Below are 23590 nucleotides of genomic sequence, written 5' to 3' on the forward strand. Positions count from 1 at the left end.
GAAATCAATCTAATGCCATTCACTCCTGGTTCCATGATTCAGAAATCTAGGCATTAGGAGTAACATTCCTTTGACTAGTGTATTTGATAAAGTTAAAACTGATTTAATTTTTCAAAAATTAAACAAATTTTTACTTTATCAAATATACAATTAGAGAAGACTTGTGTTTGTGCAAGTAGAGTCACTCACAAGTAAAAAAGTTATGCAAACAAATCTGATCATCAGGACAGTTACTATCCTGTAGGATAGACGAACATTTATACACCTTAATACATTCCATGCTGTACCAAACAACTGCAGAAACAATGAATAAATTTTGCTTGCATAATGCCTTTGAATTGCAAATGTGTTAATCAATCCACAAAGTATATGCTACAGACAACAATGAGATAAATGACAAGCTAACTTTTAGTGTCACTGGGCAAATGTTAGTCTTAATACCTGAAGAGCTCCACCTTTTTCATTGTGCCATTCAATCTTTAATATACAACTTGAACAGGCAAACTGATTCTTGGTTTAATGTCTAATCTAAAAGACAACAAATCTGATAGTAAGGGTCAACTTAGATTATTATGGTCATGTTCTGAAATGAAGTTTGAACCACAAACTTCTCACTCAGAGACTATAGTACAAACCATAAACCATGGATTACCATGAATCTATATGGAGGGAGGCAAAAAAAAACTCTAGTAATACCTCCCACGTCAGAGTTATATACAGAATTCCATTTGTTCAACAAAAGTTAGCTCACAGAACTCAACATGCTTAAAAGCAAATCATCACTTGCCATCTGTGCTGCAGATTGTACATTTTCTTCAAGGATCTGGAATGGATATTATACTCGAGGTTTATAAAATGGTAACAAGATGGATTTCTAGCATTTCAAAAACCACCAAAGTAGAGAGCATGCATTCTGTTTCTCAAATTCCCCCTCTCCAAGTGCTAGCAATCTCCAACATACACTGATGGAGGTGGTAGAGTGGGGGTGAGGGCTGTCTCTTAGTGTTGTGATCAATTTGCACAGCATTCTGTACGGGTGGTTCACCACAGTCCCCAGACATCAAGCACCTGAGAAATTGTAAACAGGCTTGATCATAGCCCTGGATAAAAAAAGCAAAACAAAGTGGAATCTTGTTCTGTGCAATAGATCAAGATCAAACAAAAGGCTTGTGTCTAACTACACTCACAGTTACAAGAAATGGTTACATATGCTTGGTAAGTGCAGGAGTGGGCACTTGGTAACAATTTTCACTTTCTCCAAATTACTTTGTACTGGGGTGGCACAACCCTCCAAAAAACGGATTTCAAATAGAGCAGAGTTCAAAATTCTGAGGCTGGACTGACTTTCAGGAAAGTCCTCGACTGGTCAGGCACAATGAAACTCTGGTTAAACAGATTAAACTGGGACCCTTGGGCAAGGAGAGAAGATACGAGTGCCTTCCTTACTGCTCAAGAACACCTCCTGGTGGATGAACCAAAGCGCAGAGCTGCCTGAATTCACAGCCAAACCAATTAGCCAAACGTCACTCTAGATACGGGTTGATTGTACAAAAAAAGTGTAATTGTAAGAACAGTATGCTTAACACAGCTCTCTGCATCTTTAGTGAAATGTGATCAGACATAAAGTTAACATAATAAAAAGTGAACAGTAGTACTGACAGTGAGACAAAAACAGAAAAAGTGAAACAGAAAGTATAAATTCATTAAAATATTGGCAGATTTCCCATGGCAAACTCATAGTATGTAGGATGATATGTTGTTTTTTTTTTAAACACAAGTGTTGCATAATCTAGCACAGAACAACCAGGAAATTCCTCGAAATAAAATGGCAAAACTCTGCAGCTGAGCTCCCCATCAACTCTAAAAAAGTTGTATAAACCTGTTTTATGTCAGTTTTATGCTAACCATCATTCAGTTTCTCAAACATTTACAAATTTCCAAATTAGACCCAGACTACAGGTATTAGCATAACACCATTGTGCAAAAAGACTAGAGAATGCACATTACTTGTACTAACAGCAGTTCTGAAAATGTGTAAATTTACACCCATAATTTACAGCATAAAGTCCAAGTCAATATATCTAGTGTTTTGTAGCAATTTATTTCAGCAATTTTGTTTTTATTTCTTGTCACTATTTTCTATGGCATCATGATCTGTTGCATCAAAAAGAGGAACATCTTCTCAAGTGTATTTGCATAAAAATTGTTGAGCCTAGTCTGTATAAATGATGGTTTAATATTTTCAAACTACAAGGGTTAAACGTCCCTCTCTGTTAAGATAGCAACGGAAGGTGCTTTAGTAGGGTGTGGGAGTGGCAGAGCAGCAGGGAGGAGCAATGCTATAATTGAGCAAAACGTTGGCCTGGAAAGGTATTCAATTATGTTTAGATGAGAAGATCCATGGGTTACATTATTGACCTGTCCTTCTATTAGGGACCTTAGGTGGTCAATTAATGACTATTTAAGAGCATAAACTTGCCAGCCTCCTGTTTTAAAACCACCCTGTGGTTTTAAAGAGGCTTTTCTCCCCAAATGGAAAATCAAGGCAACGGCTTGTTGCATAGGGGGCACTGCCAATTACTCCCATCTGAAAGCAACTATGGGCATCTAGGAAGTGCCACTGAAAGCTACTCCATACCTTACCTCCCATTCCTTACCTTCCTCTTCCCACAAACTTCACTCCCTGACAAGAAGATTTAAAAAAGACAACTTCTCACACTGAGTAGGCCTCTAGCAGCAGTCTTCAGACTCCAAAGTCACCACCCCTTGAGCTCCTAGTGAACTGACCAGCATGCAATCCGATGACTTCCTTTGGAAGCAGGGAGGGTGTTGAGTCCCTGCCTAACACAATCTCACCCACACGTAGTCCCTGAAAGAGTCAATTCCAGTCTAATTTTTGTTCCATCATCAAAATAAGAGGAACTTAAAAGAACATCATATATTTCATGCCTTTCTCAGAGATCAATTATTAACCCAAATTTTCACTTTCTGTGATTTGCCAAGTCAGCTGCACAGAAAATTCCTATCAGCAGGATTGGTTGCAAACCTAAGCTTAATAGTTGCTAAAGCTACTCTAGGCCATTTTATCACTTTGCTTGCAAGGTGCAAATGTCCTTTTAAAGCCATAAATTCAAAATTATTCACAAAACAGAATCTCAAGGCATTGATAGTTCAATTGTTGTTTGTTCAGGGAATTCTGCAAATTGGAAAATGACTATGTAGAATGAGATTTGAGAATACGAATAGTGCCTGATCACACATGCATGCAACCAGTGTCTATCTTTGGCTCAAAAAAAAATCTTCCAGAACATATTAAAGAACTAAGCAATGATGAAAAATGAAAAATAGCCATAATCAAACTGCCAAACAGAAAATAAGGGTATTCACCCTTGCATAATCATGCAGTTAACAGCTATACAGTACATGAAAGCAAAGATCATGAATAGATGCAGTGTACAAAATGGAAAACAATTAAAATACTGCAAAATGCTGTTTCAAAATATAATAAAAATGGCCCCACAGTAAAAATACAAAGCAATTATATTTATGCAGACAGATGACAGCACTTATACCATAAATAACATCAAAGAACAAATCAGTGGGCTAAAAATCTTAGGGCAAAGGTTTGTAACAGGCATATGACCACAAATATAAAATTCCATTTTGAGCTGCAAAAAAGATTCCAAACATGAAAGTGTATGAAGACATACAATTGTTGCCTTGATATTTGTATAAGTTTAAAGATATGCTCATGAAATGTATAATTATTAAAATTAATTTTGCTGTGCTGGGAATTTATTTTTAAGAATGTTTTCTCAATCATGGATGTATGCAAAGATGGTAGTAAAAAACTATTTGACTGATTTTGAATCGTTCTTACATTTACAGACAGTTTCCTTTATTGATAATGAGTCAGCCCGGTTTCTCTGCATTTCAGTTTTTATGTTCCTTTCCTCTTTCATAATAGTTTATGCTCATTTATGAATGCAAAATATAAGCCAATTAACTTAGAACTTTGATTAAGCATTTCTGATATCCAAAACATAGTTAGGACCACCTAAACATGATGGACAAAATTCTACATGAAATATTTTAATGTAAAATCTTGCCAGGTGTGGTTCTTTACTAGAGTAAATAAACACCAAAGGGCATAGAGAGACCAGCATTCTTTTAATCAGTAAAGTGTCCATCACAATAAAGCATATTGATCATGCAGAATTGGTGCACAGAATGTTGATTATAAATGGTAGCACTTAAGAGTGTATGAAATTGTGTTTTAAGAATTATAACTCTGAACTTTAAAAATTAGCTCATTTGACTTTATTTTGCTGGAAAGTCAGCTACCCAAAACAATAATTCACAACCCAGAAGAAAGAATTTCCACTTATTCAAAAATAAAAACACAAATTCTCTAAAGAACTGGGAATTAAAATATAACGGTTATGTCTCCAAAAGCAACAAATTCCATTAGATTCAAATGAGAATGTTCCTCCCGAGTTTATAAAAATTGATGCTAGTCAACTATCTAAACAATCAAATGTCTCAAAGTACTTAAGGCAACACACATTTTAAACTTTAGGGTCTGCTAAGAAAGCAACGATACAATGTTAGTTGTGCAGAGAGGGAACTGAAGAAAGAATAAATAAATCAGTAAAACTTGTTCATGCTGTATTCCTACTGAGTAGTTCAGAGAGCAACAATGGGTCAATCTTGAGGTGGGTTACTCTCTCCACAGCTGGCTTTCTGTAAAAAGTACGTAAACATGATGCAGTGGAACCTGACAGACTAGTGATTGTCAGGGACAATACACAAGAATCAAGATGAGAATTAAAAATAACTCAGAAGCATAAATCAGAAAACAGTGAAGTAAAATGTCATGCTCTTCATGTCCAATCTCAGATCACAGAGTCTGGGAGAGCAAAGATTTAACTTCTATGATGAAAGATCTCCCACCACCTTCCCCAACCCATATTTATTTTGTACATCATGATGTGTAGGTAATTTGAGTTTCTTTTTTTAAAAAATGGCCTCAATTTTTGCCAATTGCAATGTCATCCTCAGAGTTTGCCATGTTCTAATCCCTTATTCCCACTCCTTTCTTTGCCGGTTCCATGCCATTTTCGACTTTGAAAATTCTAACAAGCCTATATTTAATTCTGTTCAGTAAACTGTAAACCTTTCTCTTTCTTGTTCCCAAACCATCTAGACATCTAAAGCATGAATGAACTCTGCACCATCAGCATAACTCATGCAGTGACAGCCATTTAAATAATAGTGGGACTGTCAGGGGTGCTTGTGTGAACTCTGGCTCTCCACCAAGGAGGCTAGACAGACAGAATGGCTAAGAAACAGCACCAGCAATGTTTTGATTCAAACATTGATATTGAAGATAGAGTCAGTACCAAAGCTGATAGGAGAACTGAAGATATCCAAGTACCATTGGTTTCGGTAGATTCAGTTAGAGATAGAAGTCTAGAACTTAGTAAAACATATTGTTTGGAAGTCCAGGGCAATTTTGTCTTTTTAACTTAAATGTATTAATGAAATGCTATAATTGTTAAAGATTTGTGATGGTGGTTTTAGCAAGTGTTGATAGATGAAGTGGAGGCAACAATTTCGGCTTGGGGTTCCTCAACTCTCTTTTAGGCGGTCAATAGGATTCAGGACATACACTCTATACTTTCAGGTGAAACTGTATATTATTTAGGCTTCACCAAAGCTCTTGAATTTAATTTTGAATTGCCACCAAGCTTGGTGGTCAGAGATGCATTAATTACCCTCCACTCTGTCTCATATCAGTAGGTTCTTCAGTATTCATGATAGGAGTTCCACAATTCTAAGCAAGTAATATAGACTTAAACATCCTCCCTGGCTTTTAATGAGTTTTACTAGTTTAGAGATTGGCAGCCACAGAAACTACTATGGATCAGGAGGCCACCTTCATTTATCATCACCACGAATCACACTGTCCAGTTGCAAACAAAATATGCCATAGTAAACATAATCCATACATCACTTTCTGACATCAGTGACCCCATTAGAGAGCTATGGCTGGACTAGTGGAAGCATCCTACTGTACATTAACAATAAAACACCTGAAACATTTTGAAATCTTTATAATGTATTTCAAAAGACAGCATGCTTTGCTTCAAATAATTTCATTCAGTGCTTTCAGACCCTATAGGTGTGTTGTTTTTAGTTGAAAGCTTTTCAGACTGGCTGCACTGGAGGAATGTGCCTGTTTACTGTGAAATAGAAACCAAGCTAACATAAAGCCTGCAGCATGGGCGGCAATTTAATGAAAGCTCATGAGTGCTGTCCAGGTGCTCTTCACATCAAAGTCGTTTTTTTCTTGGTTGGAAATAAGGAGTTCATCTTTTTCAACTAGGATTTTCTGTAAAGTTGTTAGCAATCATTCTAATATTTTCACAATGCAAGGGACATTAATGAGCAAATAAATAGCTCAGTGAGCGCAGTTACAGCAATTAAGATCACTGGAGTATAAAAATGTACAGGTTTCTACATAGGTGTAAAAGACAACCCAGCACCAATTATAAATTGACAGAAGAATTTTGATGATCAAGAAAACATTTAAATAATGTAATTTGTAATATTAACATCACTATAGCGCCACCATTATGTCTGTTTCTGATGTGATAGCATTGATTGTTCAGCAAATAAGCTGCTAGGCAGAATAAGATTTGACTGCACGTGTTTTCCAAGCCACAGTAAACAAATTTTATGCCTGCACTTAGCCTCTTCAACAACTACCCATGACTTAATGCACTTAAATTTCAAATTGATCTTTTAAAAAATAAATGAACAATTTAATCTTGTGAAAAGTTTCTCTCTTGGATTAAGGAATTTTTAGCTATGCATTCCTAGCTGGGTTTAAGAAAGGATTGAGGAATTTTATTGGTGATCACATTTCAACCTCCAAAGGCTATTTGGGGACCTGCAAATTCCCTTCACACTCAATAGTAATGTATGTCCAAACTTCTCAAAAGAAACAAAACTACATAAATACATTTACGTTTTTAAAATTACTTAACGCCTACAAATCAAAGATAGGTATATCCTCAATTGGGCCCCAGGCCGTGTATTACAAAACTGTGCCAGTCTGACTTAAAATCTAGTATGCATGCATTCATACCGCCTTGAAGATGTTTAAAAAAAAGCTGACATCTTCTGTCATCTGGAAATAGAACACAAAATGACAGTGGCAAGTTGGAAATACAGGAGCCCTTTAAATAGCAGCAAAACCTTCAGTTTAAAGTTTGAGCAGTGAGGCATCAAGTTAGCTTTCCTTCTTTTCCCCCCCAACAAAGAGCAAAAAAAGTTAAGTACTTTGATATCTTGTAAAGTTTTTCTTTAAACTCACCATTTGGCAGATTTTTTTTTCTCCCCAGAAACAAATGCATTTCATTTTAAGGGGAAAGTTTAATTGAACATAACATCAAAAATCCATCTTTACTTAAAAACCCTAAAGGGTCAATCACAAGCAGATGCTCACAATTCAAGATCTGAACATCATGTGTGGTCATTTGAGATAATGCAAGTCTGAATTTTGTCCACTGCTTTATTGTTTTCAATATAAGCTTTGTGTCATCACTCAATGAAACATTTTGTAATGTTTCATTGCAGTTGCGTCACAAAAAAAATTAAAGGTGTAGACACAAACATTTCCAGTGAGTTCCTTCTTTCAATTAGCAGGGGAGAGAAGAGTTAGTGGCAAGGCTAAAATGTTACTTTATTGCAGCTCTCCATATCCACCTGAACAATCTCCTGAAGTGAGACTTTTGATCAGTCTTGTTCATCTTGATGCCACTGAAAATTTGAGATATGGTTATACTTAGAGTTTCTGACAGGAGATTCAACTCCAGAACAAATATAGCCTCACTACAAACAACATCTGAGGTATTCCAACAATGGGCCACGTCCTTATGATGAGTTACACCAATGATTTTTAAAACTGGTTTTTAAATTAAAAACCAATAAGACAGCAGAAACCAGTTCCTACCTCCCATTAAACACTGATCCAAGACAAATTCGTTTATTATTTTTGGGAGAATCAATGTGAATAGTTTAAATTAAGGGTTATAAATGGGAGTACATGCTGTCCATGTGAGGCAGTATACCCTCGACACTACTAACCACTCTCAAATGATATTATAAAGTATTATTCGTAAAAGAAGCCTAATACTAATTCAAATGCTTTCTTTAAAGGAAAGTAACAAGTGAGTAATAGGTATAAATAAACCCCAAGATCAATTCAGAAATACAGAATTATCCACATCGCAAAAGCTGTGGCTCAATAATGATGACATCGATCATGTGGAATACTGCATCATGGTTTTTGGGGCAAAAGAAAGAAGCGGTCTTTAGTATAAATATTTTAAAACCACAGCTTCAGAAGAACTGTCAGTTGCATGTTGGTGTATTGATTAGATTTTTGGTTGTGAACCTGAGGCATTTCCTTCAATTCTTAGCAGCATGTTAGGGTTGATCAGAGAACTCAAATGTATAAAACCAAAAACAAAATTTCCATGAAGCAAGGATTGATATCATGGAAGTGTGGCTCCCACCTACACACCAAAAGTAAACTGCAATAAAAACCCTCAATGTCTGAAGGTACTCATAAATTATAGAAGAACAGTGTTAAGATTTTGAGAGTTTTTTTTTTAAGGGATGACCTACAGCAGGCATGATGCATAGTGACAGAAATAAAATGCTGAAGCTCTTTGTGCTGGGAGCTCACCATCGAGTACCAGAGTAGTTAGCACTCAAAGTACTGTAAATTATCACTAGTCATGGCCATTGATTTTCTGTGCATTATTTCCTTGGGATTTAAGGAACAGTGCAGCAGTGCTAACACCTTATCAGCAGATCCATATCCTGCTCATGAAACTGTGCTCTAGACGTCAGTGCTGGCTGCTTTAAGTTATTTTTTCACCCCATTCCTTTCAGTCTTGTGTCCACATTTACAAAGCATTGTTTTGTCCTAGTAACCCCTCTCCCTTTGCTATCACATTGTGTTTCTATACGCGTGGTTTAGGTTTGTAGATGATTTCTATAGAGGCAAGTTCAACCTCACCCATTTGCAAAGACTCTCAATTTAATTTACTTCCACAAATACCAAACCTTTCTCTCTCTCTCTCTCTCTCTCTCTCTCATTCCACCCACCCCCACCCTTCTCCTACCCCCATTCAGAGCCCTCGGGTTACTGGCATTATCACAAGTTTTTACAATGTAAGCCAGGAAAGGCGATAAGAGCACGCCCGCCCGCAAGGCCAGGCAGACCAGTCTCAACTGGTTCTAAGATAAAAATTGAGCTGTGTCGTTTTTCGCTCCCCCCTCAGCCAAATGACCCAGAAGCATTAATGTACTGTCAGCAGGTAAAGAAAAAAAACTGTTCAGAGTATGACACTTGCATCAAAAGTCTGGATCTAAGCCAAGTTCATCTGTTAATGGACAGCCATCAACAGCTCCCCCTCACCCACCCCATTCCTCTCCACTCTCCTACCCCATCCCCCTACCTCTACCTCCCACACCCACCCTGCCAGTCTACTATACTCTTCTACCTCTCAGCTCCTAAAAGCTAGACATAGATTATGTCTGCCTTTCCCTTTCTATTCGGGATAAACAAAGTGCTTCAAGTTCAGGGCACACCCTGGGACCTATGACAAAGCAATCTATCATTCTGTCTGCTAAACCAGTCTGGCTGCACCAAGGCTAAAGAGACTAATGGTTCAAATGTACAATTTCCCTTTGTGCTGCTGCCCCTGTGCTGCTAACCCCTTTTCTTTACTGTCTTCAGACGAGCAGATGTGCTTGACCGCTCTGCATAAGCCCCTCCCGGCCAAGTTAGGTTTAATAAAAAGCTGGAGGAGGAAAAACACAAAGCTATATTAAATGAAAAGAAATTGAACAGTTCCTCTTTCCTTCTTTGAAATGTAAAATAAAAGCCCATCGCTAATGAAGAAAAGTAAATTGTATGTAACAAATTTGGAAAGCTGCTACTAGCGATCCGGAGAAGAACATAATAGAGGAAAATCTAATTGTTGAATTTAGGATGAGCTCACTTACTTCTTGTTTTAATTTATGAAAAACAGCGCAAGTTTGGAAAGCATTTCACCTACTGATGCTTACCTTGCCAGACTAAACTTTTGGCATTCTATCTCTTCTGTGTTCTTAAAACCCTTCACTCCTTTTCTAGTATCACACGCCCCTAATTCTGCTTGTCTCTGTCTACATTAGAGACTTTAAACTACTTCATTCTCCTCTTGATCACTTGTATCTGTGCACGTTTAGGACCGCATCAGGTTCAGATTGATCTTTAATAAATCTACTCTGGGGTGGTTATTTTAGATAAACCATATTCTGTGCTCATGTGCACAGATTGGTTCATTAACAGCTCATGCAGTGAGCTGAATCCATTCACGTCTGCACAGGGAAACCAATTCATATTGATCTGAACTAGGGAAATTACCATAGGGAGCATATAGCCGAACAGGTCGGACTCAAGCTGTCAATAAGCTGATTTATTAAAGACCGATTCAAACCGATGTCGTTATACAAGCAGTCCTTGAGCAGCGACACCCATCGACTCTCCCAGCCTTATGCTGTTTGTACTACCAGCATGTAAAGTGGACTCATCAAGACTAAAAATTAACCAGCAGATATCAAATCCAATCCTTAAGGAGTAGCCATGCAACTCACAACTACTATATTGTTTATAAACATACAAGTTCATTTGCTGGATTTTATTCAGTCCAAATTTCTTGTAAGAGAAGTCACATTTCAGCAATACACAGGAATGAACAACACTCAGTTTACTCAGCACAAGCCAGTTTCCCTTAAAATAAGAAATAGCAACCACAAGAGTAGAAATAACAATTAAAAACAGTTTAATAACAACCAGAACAATATATTAGATTTAACAAAAGCAGATAACCAATTCTGACAAGAGACAGTATTTCCAAATTAATACATTATACTGCACGGGAAGCTGGTCAGAAAGAAGTTATTTTCAATGCTTGCACTCTGAACAATTACTGTTCAATCCAGACAAGAGCCACAGATTTGACACTGGTATTAATTTGAACAGAATTTCCACTATTTGGAATGAAGCCTTTTGACATCCGAAATCCTTAGTACAGAACTACATTATCCTTTACAGAACCTACAGTTCCTTAACTACAGCTCCTTTACCTCCTTTGATGCAAAGCTTATTTATAAACATAGCATTCTTTAAATCTCAAACTGCAGTAATAGAACAACACCAAAAGATTATTTTTTTGAACTACATTTGATGAAATCTTACAACTTTTCAGAGCTGGATTGTCTCCAACAAACTCAGGCAATATGATACACTTAGCTCCTTTTTTACTGCTATGCAGTGCAGCAATATTCAATAGCTTAAACAATTATATATGAATCTCCTACACATTAAAACATGTCACTACATTATTCGTGATCAGTGAGGGGATGGGGAGCTTGTGATTTTCCTCCCTTCAAATTGCATTTTCTTCAAGTTGTAAGAATGATGGAATTTAATTTTGTGGCATTTTAACTATTTTGAAGCACAAAGAGGGAAAAATGTCAAAGCCACACTATTCTATTTGCTTTGCAGACACACAAAGGTGGAACAAGTAATATGACATGGAGCACCATGTTAATATTTTAACATCACTGGACCTTTCATATCATCCACATGTCCCCTCCAGTTTTCATTCTTTTTGTTAAAAAAAAGAAAAATGTAAATCATCTAATATATTTCATCATATCTTACTAAAGCAATTACATCAAGAAAATGATAGCACGTTTGGAATCAATTATGCATGCACTTGGATTGGGACCATAGGCTATGAAGTCAGATAGGGCTGCACACACAGGAAAAAAAACCTGGAACTCACAGATGGACTCCATCAGTTCATCTTACTGTCTAAAAAGTTCATGCACTTAATAATTTATTTGTGTTCTGGATACTGTTTCTCCACTGAATATTAACAACTTTGAAGCGTGCTTTCAGTATAGCTGAAGTGGAAGAAAGCGGGCGGCTTGCAGCTTTTTGACTACAGCATCTTTGGGAAAAGAGCCACAGAGGCAGCTTTTGTGCTAATGCAGAAAACATGATCAAAAGTGATTAACAACAGCTTCATATGCAAATTACATTAATAAAGGAGTGCAAAGTCATCATGTAAATTAAATATGTCGAATCTCTTGGTGAACTTTCAATCTTAAGGAAAGAGGGAAAAAAACAGCACTGCTATAGTACATCATCAATTTTTCTAAATAGTCAAATCTTGGCGATACAAACAATTTTCACCTTTTTTTCTGCAGCATCCTGACAAGCTAGCCTGATGCGTGCCGAATGCACATGTTAATAGGCCAATCAAAAATGCAAAACAATTGGCAATTACAGCGAGGACCTAATGGTCATTAGAATTTACAACTAGGTAATGAACTAAAGTCTGCCCACACCATGCATATTCATAAAGCAATTTAGCCTTTGAAGATTAAAGAAGTGCTTAAAATTCAAATGAGCTTTGCTAAATTATCAGCAAGATTCATCCAGAAAGCACAGGTTATTCTAAGCCATTTCTTTTAGTTTTTTTCATGTAAAAATATTAGGACTGGTAGTCTGAGCTTTCTGCAAACAAGGATCATCAAACCAAAGCACAGGAACAATAAAAAAAACAATTACACTGACTTCCACAGATTCTAACTTTCATTCAGAATCCTGACAAAATGTCTACAATGAGTCCGACACATACAGTATGTGTGGCAATTAGCTTATTGGAAAGCTGCAGTAACAACCACATAAGATTGCAGTACAGATAGGAGAACAATCAGACTCCAACCATTGGGCATTAGATCACAGTAGCTCTCCAACAAAATGAATGAATCACAAATACATTATTCTAAATTTCCATTTGCATTAGGTGTGCAAAGCATGATGTCCATCTTCACCTCACACTTCAGTGTCTGGCACTTCTCAATACACATCCCTTAATTTTCTAAGAATAGTAAGAAAGATCACATGCTGCGCTAAAGAGGAGGCATGCAATAAGGTGAAGAGGTACTACAATTTCAAAGGAAATAAAACTGCAAACTTTTCACAATTGTTCAACACGTAATTTGTGAACATACAAATATCTACACCCGATGACTGTGTTGCCCACTGGTGCTTTTTTCTCCCACAAGGAATCCATGTTGGAACTCCACAATCACCACACCCATAAACACAGGGGCTATGGAAATGAGAAGGGAATGACAATCACTACTCTGGCAAAATAACAGCAATCGTTTTTGAGCATTTCAAAACAAAACCAAGGAGTTACGACAACAAGACATTTGTGAGCATGCATTGTTCCAAACTATCTACCACTCTTATACGTTAATAGTAAAAACAAGGCAATTTCATAAGGATAAGACCTTCTCATAGATTAACCTTTCATTGAAGAGAGTTGATTTCTTTATCTTTCCCACTGCTAATTCTAAACAATTAAGTTCTCAGGTTACCCAATAATTATGGCTTTCCATGCTGGACCACATAATGATCAAATATACACAAAAAGAATCAGCTATTTCAATTAGCATTTAGCATCAGGATTTAAGTAATTTTGAGAGCTGTTTTATAATACGGAATGAGAAAATCAGCTTCTCTTGTATTGTCTCCCCTCCTCCACATACAGAGTAAGCCTGCAGGAGCTGTTTACTTGGATGATCAAATAATATTCTCCTCATTATTGAAACGATTCATCGACTTATTTGGATACTACATTAAACTGTCATAAAAATGGCACAACTTCCCAGTTAAATGTGCGTTAAGAGTCTTACAGAATGTGTTAACGTCACGCTGAATGAGCCCCAGCTAATTGGCATCATGTTTTCCAGCCAATACACATGACAGTTGCTTAGCTTAAGAAAATATATATACAAGATATATAGAATAATGATCAGAATGATTATTTTCAAATGTACTTTCAATTCAGGTATCTTCTGCCGAAAAAGATCTTACTGCTCAAACACACATGGACAGCATGATTAACACTGCTACCAACTTGCAATTTGGAAGGACAAAAATTGGCAATATGCTAAAAATGATATTTTATTTACTGTTAGTCAATATTCATCATGTGATTATGAAACATTTCAGAAGAATTCTTTTTTCCTTTTTTTTTTGAAAAAAAAAGAGGGCTGTGCCCATTTCCCAAAAGATACCGTACACGGAGCTGCCAGTTCCAGCACAGAACAATATTACAGTGCACTCATGAATAACATTAATATTACAGCATCACATCTCACAGGACATTTACATGATCCCATCTGAGCTCACACCTGAGGGCCACACTCATGCTTGATAATTGAGCTCTGATTGTAAAGGCAAATGAAGAACACTAAAACCCTGCTGGGATCTGGGTTGACCTCATCCACCCTGCACCTTGCTCTTTCCAGTGCCAAGGTGTCTCTGAGACACTGAATAAGAAACATGTCAAAACACTAGTGCCAAATCAATAACAGGAGAAAAAAAAATGATAAAATGAAAGGAAGCCATTGGGCCTGGTCAGCACTGCTGAACCAGTGTTCAATATGAAACCAATAAAGAGCATAAAGCAGAATACTTAAGATGCCCAGTGCTTTGAGCTTTTGGGAAGGAGATGGCGTGGTGCCAGGAAATGGCCGACTAGGCACTAAATGCCTTTATTTCACAAAGCCCTGCCAGTTGGAATTCAAAAATTCAGAATGTAAATCATTCTCTGCTACATAATGCAATTTTGACAACTTTTTAAAACTGAATAATACATAAAATAAATTGACATATTTTTATATTGCATCATTTAGCTAATTACAACAAAGGAATGGAGTGCGTACGCCCCTGGCTAGGATGGTATTCTAAAACAGAGGCTGATTACCCTGGTTAACAAACAATGTACCACATTAGAAAATCAGATTACTTCTAATATTTAGAAAGCTGAAAATACACTAGAACTCTCATCTAACTTGATTTATCAAAGTAAACCACAATCTATCGTTAAGTAAGTTCAATAAAAGAAGCACAATGTTTATTTGTTATGTCATTGCAGAATATTGATGTGTACACATTTAAAAGCACAACACTATCAAAATGGGCAGTAAATAAAATGTGTAATGGTCAATCTGTTTAAAGTCATGAAAAGCTCATGTTTGTACTGCGATGTACACCTTTCTTTACAATTTCACAACAGGACAAACTTGACACTGACATCTAGGCCAGAATCCTAACAATCTTTCTACATTTTGCAAATGAAAACCTTGTGAGTATGGGTTTTGAAATTATTATAAATTAATCAAGAGAAACAATTTGGACTTTTCAATAAACGTAGCTGAAGGAATATCAGGAAAAGAAACTCTAGCATATACATGTTAACAGATTGTCACATTTTTAAATATAGCTTATTAAAAGGGCACATTTTTTAAATGGAATTTTCTAGTATTTACATTGAGAACATAAATGATTTATACCAATTGAATGAAAATCTCCCACCATTTAACTCCTGAAAATGCATATCTCAGGGTAACACTGTTTGTCTTCTGCTTTTCATACAGATAAAGTATCTTATGTGTATCAAAACACCCCACTACTAAGTTTGAATGCCTGTTGTACGAGCACATCTGTGCCTGTTCAGTACATTTAAATCTACTATGCACCCTCCAGACTTTCGGAGTCCATGCTAAGCAATCTAAATCACATTTGTTTTAGGGTGGTTGTGTAGTACGTCTTTTGAGCCACTCTCCTCGATATGTAAATAGGAGGTTGCATCACTCAAGCAATATTCCATATTTGGCGATTTAACGTGGCTTTTTTAGTCTCTAAAGGCTAGAAGCTCCTTCCGCCAGGCTCCCGATTCATTAATCATGCCTTTTATATATATTCATTTTCCTTCATGTCTTAGACAACACATAAATGGTCACTGTGTTATTTGTCCCCTAAATGGATCTCCTAAGCTGCTTCTCAGTGTTACAGCAGCTTCGCGTTTATTGGAATGATAATGCAACCCACTAAACCTTCATGGTAAAAAGGTAGAAACATAACTTATCTAAACAATTAAAGAAAAATGTCAATTGAAAGAAGTGAAAATATGAATAATTTTTTTCAATCTAAATATAACATTTTCCTCATTTAGGTATATGAACCATATCTTCTTGCATAATTGCATGTAATTAACTAAATATCCGAAATTTTATCTTGAAACTTTATTTGATAATATTGAATCTTTGATAAGCCATTTAAACTATCATAACAAAACTGGGCTGTATGCAGCTTAGTTAACCAAGAAACTAATGTGCATACAGACTTATGTTTTTTAAAAGCCAGGAGTTTTCCAAGAAATCAAGATGCACATTTTGTATAAATTGATAATAAAATAAAATAATTTCATTGAAAGAATGGAATAGTTCTTTTTTTTTTATTTTCAATCCCATCACAAAGCAGAATTCAGGGAATTGAGCATTATAACTAAATTATCAACATATGTACTCTGTACAAACTAACAAACAAAAAAGTTTTATTCTCCTCACTGGCATTTTTGCCACCGATATTCTATCATAAAAGGAGCTAAGCAAAATTAATGGAAACAAAATTTTATCACACAAAAGAAACAAAAATCTTTAATGACTCAAATAAAGTTTGGAATTTGACATCAGGAGAATGAGCAAGAAAGATGGAGAAGGGGAGGAGAGAGAGAGATGCAAAAACAGTATTACAGACACAAATAAAAAAGAAAAGGAGGAATAGAAGGGTGACAGTCATGCAGTGACAAAAACACACAGAGAGAAACCTCAAGCAATAGTCCAAGAGGGTGAAATGTAGCAAGGGAACCAATCTGGAAAGAAAAAAATCAAGATACATCTGTCAGAGCCACATCACAAAACAGAGAGAATACGAGAGGCATTTATCATTCCACTGAGGAGACTCTGTGCATCGAGTGGCCTTTCCTGTCAAACCAACCTTTGAAATTTCCAACATGCCCTTAAACTTTCGAATAAGCATGTCTGTGCGCTTCAGCAACTGCCCTCTTAACTCTGGCCTGGCTAGTATAAATGGCAACTTAAAGTCAAGGTCACTCATGTCACTTTGCCATGGGGCTGTGTTTAATTACAGTGTAAACTCTGACAGCTGATAGAGACTCTGGAATAGCAGCAGCACTCTGATTAAAGCAAAAACATGGAAGAGAAAAAAAGATACAACAAGCCTTGTTCTTTTTTCCTCTTCTTATTTCTGTTTGTATAAAGGTGAATATTTTATTTTGATATTTGGTTTGTGTTCCTTTACCTGCTGCTGTGCTTTCCTGTTTAGGGCAAATTCCTTTGGAAGATGTAGATAGGCAATCATCGTCATCTGGTGTGACTTGTATGCCAACTTCGACAGGTGTGGATGCCTTTTTCAGCTCACTGGGAGAAGGTGACGGTGGCTTATCCATAGCTTTGTCCAAGCAGAGGCCGCCATTGCATTGCTTCCTTTTGTGCTCAATAAAGATTAGAATGTCCCCCAGTGGGAAATTCATCTGACACTGGCCGCAGGTAAGGAGATCGTGGTCACCCTCAGGAGCTCCCAAGGTGCCATGCTCCTCTTCTTCATCTGTGAGGATGGCTTCCAGGGAATCAGCTACAGCAGAGAAACACAAAAAACAGGCAAAAGAAAACATACATCAGGTGATTCTACTCATCAAATATCTTCAACCTTTCTTTTCCCAACTTTCCCCATAGACCTGAAGCACTAACAGAGCTGAGAAGTTGTGTTTATGGAAGGGTCTGTATTCACCCATTGACCCGTACAGATCTTCAAAGAAATTTATCAAGGCATAGCAATTAATGTGCAAAAGCACAGTTTTAAGAACAGCGTTATTTGATTTAAAATTCATGCTATTTACTCGCGAAGAGAAAACCAACGGGGTGAAAATGAATGTGTTCCTAGAAGGCCAAATAAATGTTGCACCACACTCCCTTATCAATGACCTGATTGCTTTGGGAAATGTAAAGTGCAGTGGAATTACAGCAAGGACAGTATTCAGCCTTTTTTCTCCCCCTCAATTATTTTTGATGTTTTTCTTAAAATGTTGTCGAAATAATGGGGTTTGTTTGGCACTGACAAACTGGCTTGATTATTTTCAGTTTTAGTTCCAAACAGCTGGCGGCTTTACATTCCATTGCCTTACACATCAAGGAAGGGCTTTGTGATGGAAGCTATTGCATTTCTCGCTGCTTTTGTTAAATGCTCTTGTTGAGTACCCAAATACCTATTTTATCTGCATTAAACTGGACTGAACAAAAAAAGTATTAATTCATTAATATTTTGCCATAAACATTAATATGATTGGAAAAGCTGCCATGCCTTTACACCATACATAACCTTTACCACAGAAAGCAAACAAATAACTTTTAATTACCTGAAATAACAGAGACTGATAAATAGATTTTAATTCAACAATAACAGGCTATCAAAGTTTTCTATTTCAGTTACTGAAATTTCGATCAGTTTCAGTCAAATTTGTTCCTTGTATCGAGAATGCTAACCACCTTACGGTATCCCTTTCATGATTGCTAATTAGACCACGTGTGAATACAACAAAGATTCCCCCCATTTCCCCCCCCAAACCAATCCTCTTACACTTGGCAAACAATTTTGACACAGTAATCCACTATTCAAAGGAAAACTAAAAAGGGTTACAAATTATTCAGACACAAACTTTACAATTTAAGACATTAAGTACATGCCATCAAAATATTATCAAGGAAAATGTGTAAATTTACATTTGCTTGCAATGGAACATACTTAGAGAATTCAGACAACTGAATGGATTTTCACTGGCACGTTTAAAAAAGGTTTAGATGTAGCTGTGATTGAATGATCTTGGCAACTTAATTTTTAAATGTAGTGAATAAAGGGACATGTGAGAAAGGTGAGTAAAAGGGGACTAGTTTATTTTCTTTTTAAAACTTGTGGTATTTTCAGATTCCAAGACTAATTAGCCATTGTCTTCTGCTGTATTTTCCAATGATCTATAGATTTGAATTTACATTAAAAAGATAGATACACCCCCAAGCAGCACACAGATAACAAGGCTCAAATACAGCAAATGTTTTAATTTTAAAATCACAAAACAGTAAAGTAAGCCATATAATCCAAGTGATTAGCTAAGTATATACTTTTGTAATGAATGTGAAATAGCGACATATGGAACTTTAAGAATACATGGACATATTTAAAAAAAGAATTACATTGAATGTGTGGGCTATCCTTTCACTAAATTAACAGTTTTATTGCCGCAAAGTATAATGCTTCAACAGTTATGAATACTGCTTTAAGCATTTGAAGACGTAATTTTATTGCTACTTCTACTGAGGTGATATGGTACAGTACCACTCCGATCTGATACTTTAACGTAAGTTTCAGAAACGGTTAAGAAATCGTTTGTTGTTGTTTACAATCTAAAATTGGAAACTATGCCGTTTCAGCTCGTGAACAAATGTATTCTTTATGATAACAAAGTTTAGAACCGCTTTCGGTTATTTGAAATCGATATTATTCAAACGGAATGAGGGAGAAATTCAGAGATACATTAGAGGCAAGCGGCTTTATCGTGGCTCCGTTCAGCTCTAAGTCCGCGAAGGAAAAGTGTGTACGATAATACAGTAAAATCTCGAATTTCAGCTGTCAAATTCTATCCAAAGGCGACGTATTTCCCTATCTGAATACTAGTGCCGTAACTACCTTTGGACGAGCTTGCAGCAAATTATTGGAAGCCTTATTTGAATTCCACACAACTGTCACTTCGCAAAACTATCAGGAAATGTCGGTTCGAGAAGAGTTTAGCAAATGGCAATAAAGTTACGAACGATACAAAGCGCGGAGTGAGATATTGGAAAGTGTTGGAGATCGGGAGCAGTGAATTTGGACAAACCAACACATTCACTTGATCACCGAAGCTCCCACTCACCCACATTGCTTCGGCTTGTTTTATTTCAAAGTATTTCCCAATATTAAAAAAATGCAATCACCACAGACACGTGGGTCGAAGCAAACAACGAGCTGCTGTTATTGCACAAACTTTGCTTTTGTATCAGTAGCTGAATTGATTTAAGAAAATGAATTCCTTTTTCTATACACTTTTTTTTACGGGGAAGGGGAAAGCTGATATTATTGTTTTTAAAGTGATTGTTTTTATTTAGAATATTGCCTGAACTCAACAAACTTCAGCAATGCATCTCGATGCGTCGAGCCCTCGTGCAGGTGAAACTTAGCATCAAAAAGAGTCATTTTTACCTGGAAGAATATCGGAGGCAAAAGGGCCAGTGAAGCAGAGAATATTTGGGGCGGGGGTCAATCTTCGTTTAGTTTTGTTTTGGTCGGCGGGGGGATAAGGAGGAAGACCTGAGAGGAGTCGCTGGGAAATGGTGTTCAAGTTTGTGCAGGTTGTAGCCTGGGCTTGTTTTTTGATGCTACTCTGCCTCCTAGCGACACAAGCCCGCAGCATCGACCCCACTCCCCTCAGCTCCTCACGCATACATTAAACAACCTTGACACATCTTCCCTATAAAACACCGAGCTAACGCTCTACAATTACATGATTCAACTGGGACTTTGCAAAATAGATACATTCAGAAAACCAAAAGTCCGCACTATCTATTGACAGGTGAAATCGCCTTATTTTCCACCCGCTGCTTGGCTTACGGCAAAAAAAATGCATTTTCCACAACCATTGAAAGAAAAAAAATCGGTTTAAAACGCGAAAGAAACTCCCACAATTTTAACTATACTTTATTCGCCAGGTTGATTTTTTTTTTCTCGCCAGTTTGCTCGCTCTGTTGGATTTCAATGTGAAGCCCCATGAAGTGGCCGATCGCAATTTCAGAGATGACGGCAACACTGGAGAATCTGACAAGAAACCTGCGGCTTTCCCCCAACAGGAACAAAGTCTCATTTTCACACACAAACCAAAGCAGAAAACTCCCTCTCCCCGGGCAATATGCTTAACGTTGGGGGGCGGGGGGAGGGGAATAAATGCAATGAACTTCCTTTTAAACGTGTGTGGATACCCAGTCCGGGATCCAGATTCCCCTCCCTTCCCCCGCCCCCCTCTCCCCCGAGGATCTCAGTGCCCGGGTCCAGGATCTCGGGAACTGGACTCTTTCCCCCAGTTCCGTCCCTGAGCTCGCTCGCTCGCTCTCTCTCCCCCTGGGCTATCGCTCCCGCCCGCTCCCCTGTAGATCTCCCGCTCTCCCCCTTCTCCTCTTGTGCTCCCGGATCTGTCTCCATCTGTTTCTCTTCTCTGCCCCCGCCCCTCCCACCAAGGCTCCAGGATCTCTGTCTATCCCGATCTCTTGGATCTCCCTCCTTCCCCGGGCTCCTGGATCTCTCCATCCGGCACCGGGATCTCTCTTTACCCTCCTCAGCAGCACACCACTCCCGGCCTCCCACCACCACCATACCGGACTCCAGGATCTCTCAAGCACCCCGCACGCTCCAAGCTCCCTTTCTCCCCCCCGCTCCGGGATCTCCCTCCCCGGATTCCCTCTTGCCCTCTCCACTCCCGCCCTCCCCGGGCTCCCTCTCCCCGGGCTCCGAGACTCTATGGCCGGTCTGGCGGATTGCACGTGTGCGCGCCCGGACTGACTGACACCCGCAGCTCCTCCAGACCCGAGAGTGCCCCATCCCTGCCCGCTCACAGACAGTGTTTAGAGCGGAGATCCCCCCCACCCCCCACCCCCCAATATTAATCAGACTCAATAGTTCTGAGAGAGAGGACTTGCGAAACGCTGTAAAATGTTGAGAGCGGCGGCGCTGGGATTTTTTTTTGCCATGAGTTTTCCGCACACGCGGAGCCGCTTGTTGTAAACATTCGAGCACGAGATTTTTCCCAATCACAATCTACTTCCAGATTTTTTTTTTTGAAAATCTTCCAAAAAATTGTAAGAGGAGGGAAAGCGGGAGAAGTTACGCGGTGAATAAAAGTTGCGAGCGAGGATAAAGTGAGGCGATTTCTCGGCTTCCGAGAGAGAGGGGCAGGAGAAGGGGGGGGGGGGGGGGGAGAAGTTTAATTTTAGGGGGTGGGGAGAGAGAGAGAGATGGGGCTCGGGGACTGATGCCCTTTGAGAGGCGGCACGATCAAAGCTGCAAATCCAGCGCTGAGTGTCCGGGGCTGAGGATGAAGTGTCCAGGGGGCGGGAGGGAATCGGCACTTTTTTTGGACTCTTGTTGAGTTTCTTGTCACGGTTTAGTTGCCCCTCTGCTCCTGAGGAGTTTATTCAGATTTCTTTTTTTTAAAATTCCCCCCCACCACCACCCCGTGCGTCTGAGGTGACGGCGGGGCGATGGGGAAACGGCAAGGTGGACACACACACAGAGAGAGAGAGTTGGGCGAATATGAAGCCGGAACACTTGGAGGCTCAGATCCCAGCAGCTGCTGCTCTGTCCCTCTCAGTCCGGCCACTTGCTGTCAGGAGTCCGGCCAAAGCGCTGACCGTTCGAGTCCCAGCGCCGCTGCTGCCGGCACCTCACCGGAGAGGCAGAAGGGGCGCTGGGGAAGATCTTCCTGCTTCTTCCCTGCACTTTCACCGGGGATTTTTAAATATATGTGTTTTTTTTACAAAAAAAAAAGTGGCACAAAAAAATTTCCAAAGCTACTCACGTGAAAATTCCCGTTTACTCAAGTGCTGAGGGTTGCCTTGCTTGCGGCGAGACATGCTCGGTCACATCGGGAGCGGGAAGAAGGAGACTCCAGAGAAAATATCTTCATCAATGGCTTGACATAAAATAAATTAGAAATAATACAAAGATGGCGGATGGAGATGGATTGTGGGATAGCCGTCATGGCTTTAAAACGACCAAGTTCAAGTGCGTACGTGACGTGCCCGCGAACTTGAACGTCAGGAGGTGGCTGGGCAGGGCGAGAGGAGAGAGCAAGCCAATGATACATACCCAGGGACACGGGGCTGGACAAACCCCACTGCTCACAGAGAGTCTCACTCACTCACACACACACACTCACACTCACTCACAGCCCCAGCCATCCAATAGGCGCAGCTTCCCCCCCCCCCCCACAACACACACACACCACTCCCAACTCTCTCTCTCTCTCTTTCTGTGCCAGCCCAAACTGCTTGCAACTCATGGGCACAGGGTTTACTGGCCAGATCCAGGCAAATGAACTGACATTTGTTCTGTACAAGTCGTGCAGGACATCAGGAAGGGCAACGCACATGCACTCCACGTTTGTTTGTGTGTGTCCGTTATGATTGTCAACCACGTCCAAAAACGAAAGGTTGACATTATTCATAGAGTTAATTATTTGTGGTCGTGGTGGTACGGGGAATAAATGAGGTTTGCGAAGTATTTTTTACGGTGTAAAGAGCCAAATAAGTATTAGAATTTGCAGCCTACTGAAATTTCGATGGTGTACACGTGAGTCCAGACTGTTGGATAGAGAGTAGATATTTACATTTGTATATTATTTTAAATTAAAATCATAAATCAAGTCAACTGCCTTCTTTCACTTTCTATCACAAAAGCAACTGCTCCTGAAGGTTGCTGACTCTTTCTGTGTGT

The 23590-nt window shown here is 38.7% G+C and overlaps 1 protein-coding gene across 4 annotated transcripts in view; it reads right to left on the bottom strand.

Moving 5' to 3' along the window:
* bcl11aa (BAF chromatin remodeling complex subunit BCL11A a) overlaps positions 1-23026 on the bottom strand; it is a 285572-nt gene extending 262546 nt beyond the window's left edge. For 2 of the 4 annotated variants that reach the window (XM_043696044.1, XM_043696043.1), the window contains exons 1-2: positions 22674-23026; positions 17318-17650 (exon numbers count right to left, since the gene is read on the bottom strand). In XM_043696044.1, coding sequence (XP_043551979.1) covers positions 17318-17650; positions 22674-22728 — 388 coding nt within the window. In that variant the 5' untranslated portion in view covers positions 22729-23026. The remainder of the gene's footprint in view (positions 1-17317; positions 17651-22673) is intronic. The other 2 variants (XM_043696047.1, XM_043696046.1) reach the window with 1 other exon arrangement.
* Between the last annotated feature and the right edge of the window lie 564 nt (positions 23027-23590).

This window comes from Chiloscyllium plagiosum, chromosome 9 (genome assembly GCF_004010195.1).
Source record: "Chiloscyllium plagiosum isolate BGI_BamShark_2017 chromosome 9, ASM401019v2, whole genome shotgun sequence".
NCBI lineage: Eukaryota > Metazoa > Chordata > Chondrichthyes > Orectolobiformes > Hemiscylliidae > Chiloscyllium > Chiloscyllium plagiosum.